At 42.7% G+C, this 13,127-nt stretch overlaps 1 protein-coding gene across 1 annotated transcript in view; it reads left to right on the top strand.

The window, feature by feature from the left end:
• SUDS3 (SDS3 homolog, SIN3A corepressor complex component) overlaps positions 1-13,127 on the top strand; it is a 42,803-nt gene that overhangs the window by 20,370 nt on the left and 9,306 nt on the right. Inside the window, exons 9-10 of the mRNA XM_082668452.1 lie at positions 162-183; positions 1,358-1,463. Of these exons, the coding sequence (XP_082524578.1) occupies positions 162-183; positions 1,358-1,463 (128 nt within the window). The remainder of the gene's footprint in view (positions 1-161; positions 184-1,357; positions 1,464-13,127) is intronic.

Below are 13,127 nucleotides of genomic sequence, written 5' to 3'. Positions count from 1 at the left end.
GTACAGTTCGATTTTTTTGATTCATTTGAAAGCGTAGGCTTGATGTGGGTTTTCTGCTTTATTTTGTTCTCATTGCTACTTGTTAAATCACTTTTATACCTTTGACACCTTACGTTGTATCTGAAATGATTTTCTCTAAGATTTTTTTGTTCTTCTTACAGCTGAAGTCACCCAAGAGACCAGGTAAGTGCACGATGTTGCTGGCATTCGTGCAATCTTTTTATCATATTGTTGGAAAAGCATGCGAATACCTGACAGGAGGTTGTTGCAGTTTTCAAAAGCAAAATGTTCATCATTTGCCTAAGAGCAGTCATCATGAAAACTGGAGTGGACCTCATGTGTACCCTCCCCTGATTTATTTTTTTTTAATCCTGCTATGTTAAAGTTACTTTGTCTTTTCCTTAGGATTTATTTTAAGAGAGACATTTCCTTCTTTGTAGGCATCAGGCATAAGATTTAAGTGCGCATGCATTTCTGAAAATGAAACCAGAAGGGTTTTGCAGTGTGAGTTGCTTTGTGGAGTTCAGTACGAGGCACGCTTACCCAGTGGCTTTTCGCAGCTGCTTCTGGTAACGGCCTCTCGGGCTGCTCCCAGTCCCAGCTTACAGAGGAGACCCACCCACTGTTCGGGGTGCTTCTGTTTAGCGCAGCACTTAAGGGTCGTTGCTAGGCTGCAGAATAGAATTCTGAACTGACAAGCCTTTTTTTTTTTTTTTTGGTTTTAAGCGCTGCGATTACTTACACATCCCTCTACCAGCCAAGTCTTGTGAAAGAAAACAAGATTCTTCTCGCTCTAGATAATTACCTTCTGAGAGCTGCCATGGTCCACAGAGACGTCCTGAGTTTCTGAAGGCCTGGTGGGGAGGGGGTTTTGTGAGTGTGTGAATTTAGATGATTTGAACCCACTGCAGTTATCAGCAGTGTGTTAGCTTGATTTCATACATGCCCAGTAACCTGCCCTGCTTTGTAATAAATATTTCTAGAAATGATTCCATTTTTATAAATTTAAAGAGATTTTTCTAGTTCTTGCCATTGGAGCTTCTGATGGTCAGTGTTGCCACAGTCCTACTCTGAGTCACCTTGGGCAAACCCCTTAGCCTGTCCGAGCCTTAGGTTTCAGTTTCCCTTCTGTGTGGTGAGGTTTCTCTTTGCCTTGCCTTCCTCACAGAGTTGCTTTAAGGATTCAGTTAGATGTGATGTACAAGAATTTTGTTGAATTCCCATTTATTACAACTGTAAGGACTTGATCATGATTGTTTCCCCCGTTTTAATAGCATTTCAGTGAAAGCATGTTAGCTGGTGGACTCGCATGCTCATGCCACACTTAGTCATTGAAATATCTCTTTGGTTCCTCCAGCATCCCCATCCTCTCCCGAACACTTGCCCGCCACACCTGCAGAGTCTCCAGCCCAGAGGTTTGAAGCTCGGATAGAAGATGGCAAACTGTACTATGATAAAAGATGGTATGTTCTTGGTAAACACAGATTACTCGTTAGAATCTCAAAAGAACCATTTGGAAATAGGGCTGGGGCTGTCTATAGTTGTTATTTCAGAGCGTGGCTGCTGCTTAACTAAAGGTAGAGGAGCATTTAGAAGTTGTCAGGAGTCTTGGATCCATACGGCTTTTTAGCTCTCTGAAGGCAGTGCTTCCCCAAAACGTGCTCTTCTGGTAGTGGCCCCCCTTCTCTCTCCATGCTGCTCTCACCATACTAGAACTTGTGGTGCCCCTGTAGACTGGCATCAGGGCTTATGTCCCCCTCTGCCCCCTCTTAACTGCACCCCTGTGTGCTAAAATTAATAGGAGTTCTGTGGAAGAAAGGATTTTGTGGTCAGATGAGTTTGGGGGAATGGCCATGTTAGCTAAGACCAACGGGTTTCATCATTGTAGCACTCTGGGTCCTCTGATATGCTAATGTACACTGTGAATTTCTGAGATATTATTAGGTGTTGTTTATTTGACTGAGGTACCCTTTTGCATGCAACATCCTGCAGCACGAGTGTTCCAGGAAAAATAATCAGGGGAGGTGTATCCTAAAACGTTACTAGTTTAGATTGAAGACGGTTTGAAACCTTCAGACCACCAGCGTTTTCATTGGGAAGAAAATGGCAAAACAATGTGAAAAACAAATACTCATGCATTTACTCTTTCAACAAATATTTACTGTTTGCTCTGTGACTAGGCGTTCTCCTAGGTGTTAAGTCACCGGGACACTGCCACCTTTTCTTTAAATTCGAATTTCTTCCTTTTATTCATTGCCCACATGCAGGCATAGTCTCACTCAGGTTAAGTCATGGCAGACACATAATTGCGTACTGCCTTTCCACTTGTTTATATGTTTTTCTGGGTTATTGTATGATCTCTGTAATTGTCATTTATAATGGTTATATGATTTTTTTGAGTTTCAATATATTTATTTAACCCAAAATTCCAAAATTAAAGTTGTGGTTATTTTGAATGTTTTGAACTTTCTTAAAAAACCCCAACACTGTGTTAGTTGATAACCTTATAATATTGTATTTCTGAAGTTGGGAAAGAAGCTTAGAGACCTCGTGATGCCTAAAATAAATCAGTTCCACCTCTGAGGCTGCAGTGAGTTAATAACACATTGGAAGATGAAGGCTGGCTCTGTCTGTAAACCGGATCTTTTTTCTTTAACATTTTTATTGGAGTATAATTGCTTTACAATGTTGTGTCAGTTTCTGCTGTATAACAAAGTGAATCAGCTATATGCATACATATATCCCGATATCGCGTCCCTGTTGTGTCTCCCTCCCACCCTCCTTATCCCACTCCTCTAGGTGGTTGCAAAGCACCGAGCTGATCTCCCTGTGCTATGCATCTGCTTCCCACTAGCTATTTATTTTACATTTGGTAGTGTATATATGTCAGTGCTACTTTCTCACTTCGTCCCAGCTTACCCTTCCCCCTCCCCATGTCCTAAAGTCCATTCTCTATGTCTGTGCCTTTATTCCTGTCCTGCTCCTAGGTTCATCCGAACCTTTTTTTTTTTTTAGATTCCATATATATGTGTTAGCATATGGTATTTGTTTTTCTCTTTCTGACTTACTTCATTCTGTATGACAGACTCTAGGTCCATCCACCTCACTACCAATAACTCAATTTCGTTTCTTTTTATGGCTGAGTGATATTCCATTGTATATATGTGCCAAATCTTCTTTATTGTTTGATCTTTCGATGGACACTTAGGTTGCTTCCATGTCCTGGCTACTGTAAATAGAGCTGCAGTGAACATTGTGGTACATGACTCTTTTTGAATTATGGTTTTCTCAAGGTATATGCCCAGTAGTGGGATTGCTGGGTCGTATGGTAGTTCTATTTGTAGTTTTTTAAGGAGCCTCCATACTGTTCTCCATAGTGGCTGTATCAATTTACATTCCCACCAACAGTGCAAGAGGGTTCCCTTTTCTCCACACCCTCTCCAGCATTTATTGTTTGTAGATTTTTTGATGATGGCCATTCTGACTAGTGTGAGGTGATACCTCATTGTAGTTTGGATTTGCATTTTTCTAATGGTTAGTGATGTTGAGCATCTTTTCATGTGTTTGTTGGCAATCTGTATATCTTCTTTGGAGAAATGTCTATTTAGGTCTTCTGCCCATTTTTGGCTTGGGTTGTTTGTTTTTTTGATATTGAGCTTCATGAGCTGCTTGTGTATTTTGGAGATTAATCCTTTGTCAGTTGCTTTGTTTGTAAATATTTTCTCCCATTCTAAGGGTTATCTTTTCGTCTTGTTTATGGTTTCCTTTGCTGTGCAAAAGCTTTTGAGTTTTATTAGGTCCCATTTGTTTGTTTTTATTTCCATTTCTCTAGGAGGTGGATTAAAAAGGATTTTGCTGTGATTTATGTCATAGAGTGTTCTGCCTATGTTTTCCTCTAAGAGTTTGATAGTGTCTGGCCTTAAATTTAGGTCTTTAATCCATTTTGAGTTTATTTTTGTGTATGGTGTTAGGGAGTGCTCTAATTTCATTCTTTTACATGTAGCTGTCCAGTTTTCCCGGCACCACTTATTGAAGAGGCTGTCTTTCCTCCATTGTATACTCTTGCCTCCTTTATCAAAGATGAGGTGATCATATGTGCATGGGTTTATCTCTGGGCTTTCTATCCTGTTCCATTGATCTATATTTCTGTTTTTGTGCCAGTACCATACTGTCTTGATGACTGTAGCTTTGTAGTATAGTCTGAAGTCAGGGAGTCTGATTCCTCCAGCTCCGTTTTTCGTTCTCAAGATTGCTTTGGCTATTCAGGGTCTTTTGTGTTTCCATACAAATGGTGAAATGTTTTGTTCTAGTTCTGTGAAAAATGCCATTGGTAGTTTGATAGGGATTGCATTGAAACTGTAGATTGCTCTGGGTAGTAGTCATTTTCACAATGTTGATTTTTCCAATCCAAGAACATGGTATATCTCTCCAGCTGTTTGTATCATCTTTAATTTCTTTCATCAGTGTCTTATAGTTTTCTGCATACAGGTCTTTTGTCTCCTTAGGTGGGTTTATTCCTAGGTATTTTATTCTTTTTGTTGCAGTAGTAAATGGGAGTGTTTCCTTAATTTCTCTTTCAGATTCTTCATCATTAGTGTTTAGGAATGCAAGAAATTTCTGTGTATCTTTAGGATTCTCTATGTGTAGTATCATGTCATCTGCAAACAGTGACAGTTTTACTTCTACTTTTCCAATTTGGATTCCTTTTATTTCTTTTTCGTCTCTGCTGTGGCTAAAACTTCCAAAACTATGTTGAATGATAGTGGTGAAAGTGGACAACCTTGTCTTGTTCCTGATCTTAGAGGAAATGGTTTCAGTTTGTCACCATTGAGAATGATATTGGCTGTGGGTTTGTCATATATGGGCTTTATTATGTTGAGGTAGGTTCCCTCTTTGCCTACTTTCTGGAGAGTTTTTATCATAAATGGGTGTTGAATTTTGTCAACAGATTTTTCTGCATCTATTGAGATGATTATGTGGTTTTTATCCTTCAGTTTGTTAGTATCACATTGATTGATTTGCGTATATTTAAGAATATAAATATACGTATGGTGTATCACATTGATTGATTTGCGTATATTTAAGAATCCTTGCATTCCTGGGATAAACCCCACTTGATCATGGCGTATGATCCTTTTAATGTGCTGTTGGATTCTGTTTGCTAGTACTTTGTTGAGGGTTTTTTTTTTTTTTTTTTTGCGGTACGCGGGCCTCTCACTGTTGTGGCCTCTCCCATTGCGGAGCACAGCCTCCAGACGCGCAGGCTCAGTGGCCATGGCTCATGGGCCTAGCCGCTCTGCGGCATGTGGGATCTTCCTGGACCGGGGCATGAACCCGTGTCCCCTGCATCGGCAGGCAGACTCTCAACCACTGCGCCACCAGGGAAGCCCTTGTTGAGGATTTTTGCATTGATGTTCATCAGTGATATTGGCCTGTAGGTTTCTTTCTTTGTGACATCTTTGTCTCGTTTTGGTTCCAGGGTGATGATGGCCTCGTAGAATGAGTTTGGGAGTGTTCCTCCCTCTGCTGTATTTTGGAAGAGTTTGAGAAGGATAGGTGTTAGCTCTTCTCTAAATGTTTAACAGAATTCTCCTGTGAAGCCATCTGGTCCTGAGCTTTTGTTTGTTGGAAGATTTTTAATCATAGTTTCAATTTCAGTGCTTGTGATTGGTCTGTTCATATTTTCTGTTTCTTCCTGGTTCAGTCTCGGAAGCTTATGCTTTTCTAAGAATTTGTCCTATTTTTTCTAGCAGGTTTTCCATTTTATTGGCATGGAGTTGCTTGTAGTAATCTCTCATGATCCTTTGTATTTCTGCAGTGTCAGTTCCTTCTCCTTTTTCATTTCTAATTCTGTTGATTTGAGTCTTCTCCTTGTTTTTCTTGATGAGTCTGGCTAATGGTTTATCAATTTTGTTGGTCTTCTCAAAGAACCAGCTTTTAGTTTTATTGATCTTTGCTATTGTCCTTCATTTCTTTTTCACTTACTTATGATCTGATCCTTATGATTTCTTTCCTTCTGCTAACTTTGGGTTTTTTGTTCTTCTTTCTCTAATTGCTTTAAGTGTAAGGTTAAGTTGTTTGAGATTTTGCATGTTTCTTGACGTAGGATTGTATTGCTATAAACTTACCTCTTACAATTGCTTTTGCTGCATCCCATGGGTTTTGGGTTGTGTTGTTTTCATTGTCATTTGTTTCTAGGTAAGTTTTGATTTCCTCTTTGATTTCTTCAGTGATTTCTTGGTTATTTAGTAGCGTATTGTTTAGCCTCCATGTGTTTGTATTTTTTACAGCTTTTTCCGGTAATTGATATCTAGTCTCATAGCATAGTGGTCAGAAAAGATACTTGACACGATTTCAATTTTCTTAAATTTACCAAGGCTTGATTTGTGACCCAAGATATGGCCTATTCTGGAGAATGTTCCATGAGTGCTGGAGAAGAAAGTGTATTCTATTTATTTGGATGGAATGTCCTATAAATATCAATTCAATTCATCTTGTTTAATATATCATTTAAAGGTTGTAGTTTCTTATTTATTTTCATTTTGGGTGATCTGTCTGTTTGTGAAAGTGAGGTGTTAAAGTCCCCTACTATGATTGTGTTACTGTCGATTTCCCCTTTTATGGCTATTAGCATTTGCCTTATGTATTGAGGTGCTCCTATTTTGGGTGCATAAATATTTACAATTGTTATATCTTCTTGGATTAATCCCTTGATCATTGTGGAGTGTCCTTCTTTGTCTCTTGTAATAGTCTTTATTTTAAAGTCTATTTTGTCTGATATGAGAATTGCTACTCCAGCTTTCTTTTGATTTCCTTTTGCATGGAATATCTTTTTCCATCCCCTCACTTTCAGTCTGTATGTGCCCCTAGGTCTGAAGTGGGTCTCTTGTAGATAGCATATTTAGGGGTCTTGTTTCTGTATCCATTCAGCAAGCCTGTGTGTTTTGGTTGGAGTATTTAATCCATTTACATTTAAGGTAATTATCGATATGTATGTTCCTATTCCCATTTTCTTAATTGTTTTGGGTTTGTTATTGCAGGTCTTTTCCTTCTCTTGTGTTTCCTGCCTAGAGAGTTCCTTTAGCATTTGTTGTAAAGCTGGTTTGGTGGTGCTGAATTCTCTTATCTCTTAAAATAAAGATTTTAATTTCTCCATCAAATTTGAATGAGATCCTTGCTGGGTAGCGTAATCTTGGTTGTAGGTTTTTCTCCTTCATCACTTTAAATATGTCCTGCCACTCCCTTCTGGCTTGCAGAGTTTCTGCTGAAAGATCAGCTGTTAACCTTATGGGGATTCCTTTGTATGTTATTTGTTGCTTTTCCCTTGCTGCTTTTTTTTTTTGGGGGGGGGGGATGGGTTCGCAGACCTCTCACTGTTGTGGCCTCTCCCGTTGTGGAGCACAGACTCCGGACGCGCAGGCTCAGCGGCCATGGCTCATGGGCCCAGCCACTCAGCGGCATGTGGAATCTTCCCAGACCGGGGCACGAACCCGTGTCCCCTGCATCGGCAGGCGGACTCTCAACCGCTGCGCCACCAGGGAAGCCCTCCCTTGCTGCTTTTAATATTTTTTTATTTGTATTTAACTTTTGATAGTTTCATTAATATGTGTCTTGGCATGTTTCTCTTTGGTTTTATCCTGTATGGTACTCTCTGTGCTTCCTGGACTTGATTGATTGTATCCCTTCCCATGTTAGGGAAGTTTTCAACTATAATCTCTTCAATTATTTTCTCAGTCTCTTTCTTTTTCTCTTCTTCTTCTGGGACTCCTATAATTCAATTGTTGGTGCATTTAATGTTGCCCCAGAGGTCTCTGAGACTGTCCTCAATTCCTTTCATTCTTTTTTCTTTATTCTGCTCCCTGGCAGTTATTTCCACCATTTTATCTTCCAGGTCACTTACCCGTTCTTCTGCCTCAGTTATTCTGCTACTGATTCCTTCTAGAGTATTTTTAATGCCAGTAAATGCGTTGTTCATCACTGTTTGTTTGCTCTTTAGTTCTTCTAGATCCTTGTTAAATGTTTCTTGTATTTTCTCCATTCTGTTTCCGAGATTTTGGATCGTCTTTACTATCATTACTCTGAATTCTTTTTCAGGCAGGCTGCCTATTTTGTCTTCATTTATTTAGTATTGTAGGTTTTTACCTTGCTACTTCATCTGTAACATATTTTTCTGTCGTTTCTTTTTGTTTTTTTCCTCTTTTTGATGGTGGTTCTGTATTCCTATCTTACTGGTTGTCTGGCCTGAGACGTCCAGCACTAGAGTTTACAGGCAGTTGGATAGAGCTGGTTCTTGGCGCTGAGATGAGCACCTCTGGGAGGCCTCACTCCAGTTAATATTCCCAGGGGTCTGAGGTTGTCTTTTAGTCTAGCGGTTTGGACTCGGAGCCCCCACCACAGGAGCCTGGGCCTGACCTCCAGCCTGGGAACCAAGATCTCACAAACTTTGTGGCATTGTTTAAAAAAGAAAGAAAGAAAAAAGAGGAGCAGTACAATATCAAAGAATAAGAAACAGGGCTTCCCTGGTGGCTCAGTGGTTGAGAGTCTGCCTGTCGATGCAGGGGACAGGGGTTCATGCCCCGGTCCGGGAAGATCCCACATGCTGCGGAGCGACTAGGCCCTTGAGCCATGGCTGCTGAGCTTGCGCGTCTGGAGCCTGTGCTCCGCAACAGGAGAGGCCCAACAGTGAGAGGCCCGCGTACTGCAAAAAATAAAAATAAAAAAGAATAAAAAACAAAATAAAATTAGATAAAAAAATATAGTAGGAAAAATAAAACTTTAATTGGGGCTTCCCTGGTGGCGCAGTGTTGAGAGTCTGCCTGCCGATGCAGGGGACACGGGTTCGTGCCCCGGTCCGGGAAGATCCCACATGCCGCGGAGCGGCTGGGCCCATGAGCCATGGCCGCTGAGCCTGCGTGTCCGGAGCCTGTGCTCCGCAACGGGAGAGGCCACAACAGTGAGAGGCCCGCGTACCGCAAAAAAAACCAAAACTTTAATTGAAGCAACTGCAACAAGGTAAAATAAAACCACAGCAGGGAAAAGAAACAAAAAGGTTGGGGGGGGACAAGCCAAAAGGAGAGAACAATAACAAAGTATAAAAAATAAAATAAAATTCGAAAAATAAAAACTTTATTAAGAAAAATAAAAATATAAAAGAATCAACAACAGTGAATTAACAAGGTAAAAGAGAACCCCAATCTAAAAGAGGAAAACAGAAAAAAAAAAAAAGTCTTGCCTAGGGGGGTGGAGTTTGGGCAGGGGTGGAACTTGGGCAGGAGTGGGCTTTAGGGTGGGGCGGGACCTAGGCCGGTGGGCGGGTGACTGTGGTCGTGGGGCGGGGCCTAGGCAGGGCAATGGTCAAGCGTGGGGGGACTCTGCTTAGGACCTGCGCAAGGGGAGAGGCTGCACGTGGAAAGGAGGGCCTCTGGAGAGTGGAGTTCTGAGTTTGGAGGTAGTGCCCTGCGGGAGGCTGTGTGGGTGGCGTTTAGGCCCAGGGCGTTGGAGGGGGTCCCCCAGTGTAGGGGTGGGGCCCTGGATGGGGGTGTGGGGAGGGGCTTGGGCTCTGTGAGGCAAGAGGGACGCCCCGAGGGCAGGGGATTAGGACCCTGCCTGCTGGGTTCCCTTGTGCCTAAGCAGACAGGGAAAGCGCTGGCCTCCCCCACCATCTTCCCCAGGGTCTCCCTCGTCACTGGACCCCTAACCGTGGATGGGTCCCGCTGGGTGTAGGAACTCCTCCCCTCCCCCAGCCGCCCCTCAGGGGTGCTGGTCCCAGAGGTCTGGCCTTTACTTTTGTTCCCCCTTCCCTCCCTCCCACTCCTTCAGGACCCGCGTGGCTGGAGGCCGCCTCAGTGGGCAGAGGATCAGGCCCGGGATCTCAGCAGGTTCCTGGGGGCCCAAGTGGGCAAGGGGAACCTGGCCACACTCCCTTTTTTGTGTGTGTGTGTGTGTTATGCGGGCCTCTCACTGTTGTTGCCTCTCCCATTGCGGAGCACAGGCTCCGGACCTGCAGGCTCAGCGGCCATGGCTCACGGGCCCAGCCGCTCCACAGCATGTGGGATCTTCCCGGACTGGGGCACGAACCCATGTCCCCTGCATCGACAGGTAGACTCTCAACCACTGCGCCACCAGGGAAGCCCCCACACTCCCTTTTGATCCTTTGCCCTCCCAGTGTTCCCCCAATTTCCCCCTTGGGGCGAGGGATCCCTTCCCCTCCCCCAGCCACCCTTCAGGGGCACCAGTCCTGTCCTGCCTCCACTTCTCCTCCCCCTTCACTCCCCCCATGCCCCACGTCCTACCCAGCCCCTGGGGGTTCTTCCTGTCCGCTTAGGTGTCTGTGGTTCCCCACCGGTGCCTGGTAGGTGCTCTAGTTGTGAGGAGACGCGAATTCTGCATCCTCCTCGTCCGCCATCTTGACTCCGCCGCCTGTAACCCTGATCTTAGTGACTTCTGCCCCTGTCATTTGACGACTGTTTTTCTAAGAGGCCAGTTATGTTGTGTCCTAACATAGCTTATCAGAACACAGCACCACTAGGTGGCAGGCCCTGACAGCTCAACACCCTGAGGGGCAAAATAAAATGAAAAATGTTTCTAATAATGAAAACCAAATAACCTTTAAAGATCAAGCCCACACATAAGAACCATCTTCAAAAATGATAAGATTTATCGCTAGCATTTTTACGGATCTGTGAGCCTTAAAGCCATGTGATATTTCAAATGATGTTCGTTTTGTCATTGCGTTGCTTCTGATCTTCCTCCTTCTAAGGCTTAATCCTTAGACTTTGTGAGACATGTCTTGAGGATGAAAATGCAGTAAAATAAAATTCTTGTTTTTCTAAAGAAAGGACCCACGGTGACTGGTGTTTCATAATGTAGACAGTGGTCAGGTGGGGTGTGGTAGATCACCTAAGCATTTTGAAGGAATGTCACAATCACTGTCTTTCTCCCAGTGGCAGCAGAAATCTGTCAAGTGTCTCGGAGCATTTTACTATTTATAGTGACTTTCAAGTTGCTTACTCTCTTGTTAAATATTGAGACTGTTGTTTTCTGTGTTCTGTGTGTTTGCCATCTTTGGCCTTGGAGATCAGGTTCATGACTCATCTGCTGAAAGGCAGGTCCCCCCCCCACCCCGCCCCCTGCATCTGGAAGGTGTTTGCCAGGAGTCCTCTACAGGACCGGCCTCTCGCGGCTCACCAGGCTCCTGATGTTTGGCTTTTGTGTCCTTGTCAGTTTGGAGGCTTTCATTCTTCCTTCTTTTCCAGCAGTTGTGGCCTGTGGCTGAGAGGTCGGCTGAATCACTTTCTGCTCTTTCCAGTGATGTGGAGTATTTTGGTGAAACAGTATTTCTGGTAAAACATGTTTCATTCAGTTTTAATGACCAGCAAAATGAGCGTGGTTCGGGCTTCCCATCTTGGCCTGAACGCTCATCAAGCTACATTTCTTTTGGAAAGATAAGCATCTTCCCTTTTCCTGGGTCTTATACTGCTTTTAAGACATTTTATATCCTGTAAGTTTTCCTCACATTTTGATTTGAACCTTATAACCTTTCTTAGAAAGTACTGCGAAAGTAGCTGAGATTTTAAAGTAACTCACTGATGGTGCCGGTGGACTGTTTTTTCTTTCCTCACTTTAAATCCAGCACTGCTGAAGTGAATTCAGTGAAGTCACCCACTTGCATGGGTGGATTTAACCCTCCGGCCTTTGCCTGACACGAGAGGTTATTAACTCAGAACAGTGACTCTTTACAGCTAGAATCAGGATTCCTTTAAGTCCTGTAGTTGTAACATGGTATTCATGGGTTTTTTTGGGGAAATGACACATTAATATCAGTACAGTAGGATACAAAATTAAATTAATTCTACCCCTTCCCTGCCCCACTTTTTGACCCACCTTCTAAAGAAATTGCTTTTTTCCATAATAGTAGCGGTGGTTCTATTTTGTCAGGTTTAACAGTAGAGGCAGAGCTTTAAGAACTTAACTGTAGGGATTCCCAGGTCAGGATTTCCATTAGTAATAAAGTCAATTTGACATTTGGGGCTTGTTCTCTGAGGCTATTTAAAGTATTTTTTTCAGTAGAGATGAGTTGTAGCTTGTAAAACAGGTTAATTGGCAAAAAAAAAAAAGTGATAATGTACATTTTTACTAATTTAACTTTATTTTTGTATTTTTAACATTTTTTTGTGTCTAAACATATTCTGAATCCCCCCCTCCTTTTAATTAGTGTTTAGAAATCGGCAAGTAAATTTGTATGTTACGGTTGTCATATACTTTTTGGTTTCATCTTGAAACCGCTGCCCCAGCATGAGCACTTTAATTTCTGAGGACTTATTTTTTTTTTCCCAGGGAATTTGGGTAATTTACTAGATTTGATATCCAGGGATAATGGTTCCCCAAGACCATTGTGTGGTGCCTGACAACCGCTGGAGGTCCCAGGGCCTCTGCTTCACGGGGACCTGGGAATCAGCTGGTTTGGGAAACACACTGGCGAGCTCTCCTGTGGAGCCCAGGGAGCACATGGAGCACTGCTGGGCATTCAGGCCACCACCATCCGGCGGTCCCAGAGCAGGCGGATTTGGGAGGTGGCCAGCTGTGCCGGTCCCAGACCGCTTCCCAGGGGTAGTAGGTTACATTGCGTGGTTTACTCCTGAGGTTTACTTTAAAGCCAGTCGGATGGGTTGGGGTTTGGGTGCTGAGCGCATCTGAGGGAAAATGCAGCACGTCTCAGGAGAGTTGTCCGGCTCGTCTCCCAGAGTTGTCTTTAACAGACACTAAGACGTTAATTTGTGACATTAAGTTTTCTTCCTGCCCTTTGGCCACTTCGGTGTTTTTCAGTACCATGACTTACAAGAAAGTACTATTTACTTTTTGATTACAAGTAATACCTGTTTATTCTGGAAAGAAGAAGGCTATGCAATAAAAAGAATATCATTATTTTATATTTTTATAAAACTTTATATTTTTATGAAATTTTAATACACACTTAATAGAGATTTTAATATAAATTTACTAATTTTTATGTATGTGTGTATATGATACACATGTAACACGTATTATGTTGTATTACGCACACAGGGACATAATGGACGTAGTTTTTTTCTTGACTGAGCAGTATATTGACCACATTTCCACACTAG

The sequence above is a fragment of the Grampus griseus genome (assembly GCF_964374135.1).
Source record: "Grampus griseus genome assembly, chromosome: 12".
Taxonomy (NCBI): Eukaryota; Metazoa; Chordata; class Mammalia; order Artiodactyla; family Delphinidae; genus Grampus; species Grampus griseus.
This window is presented reverse-complemented; position numbering and strand designations above follow the sequence as displayed.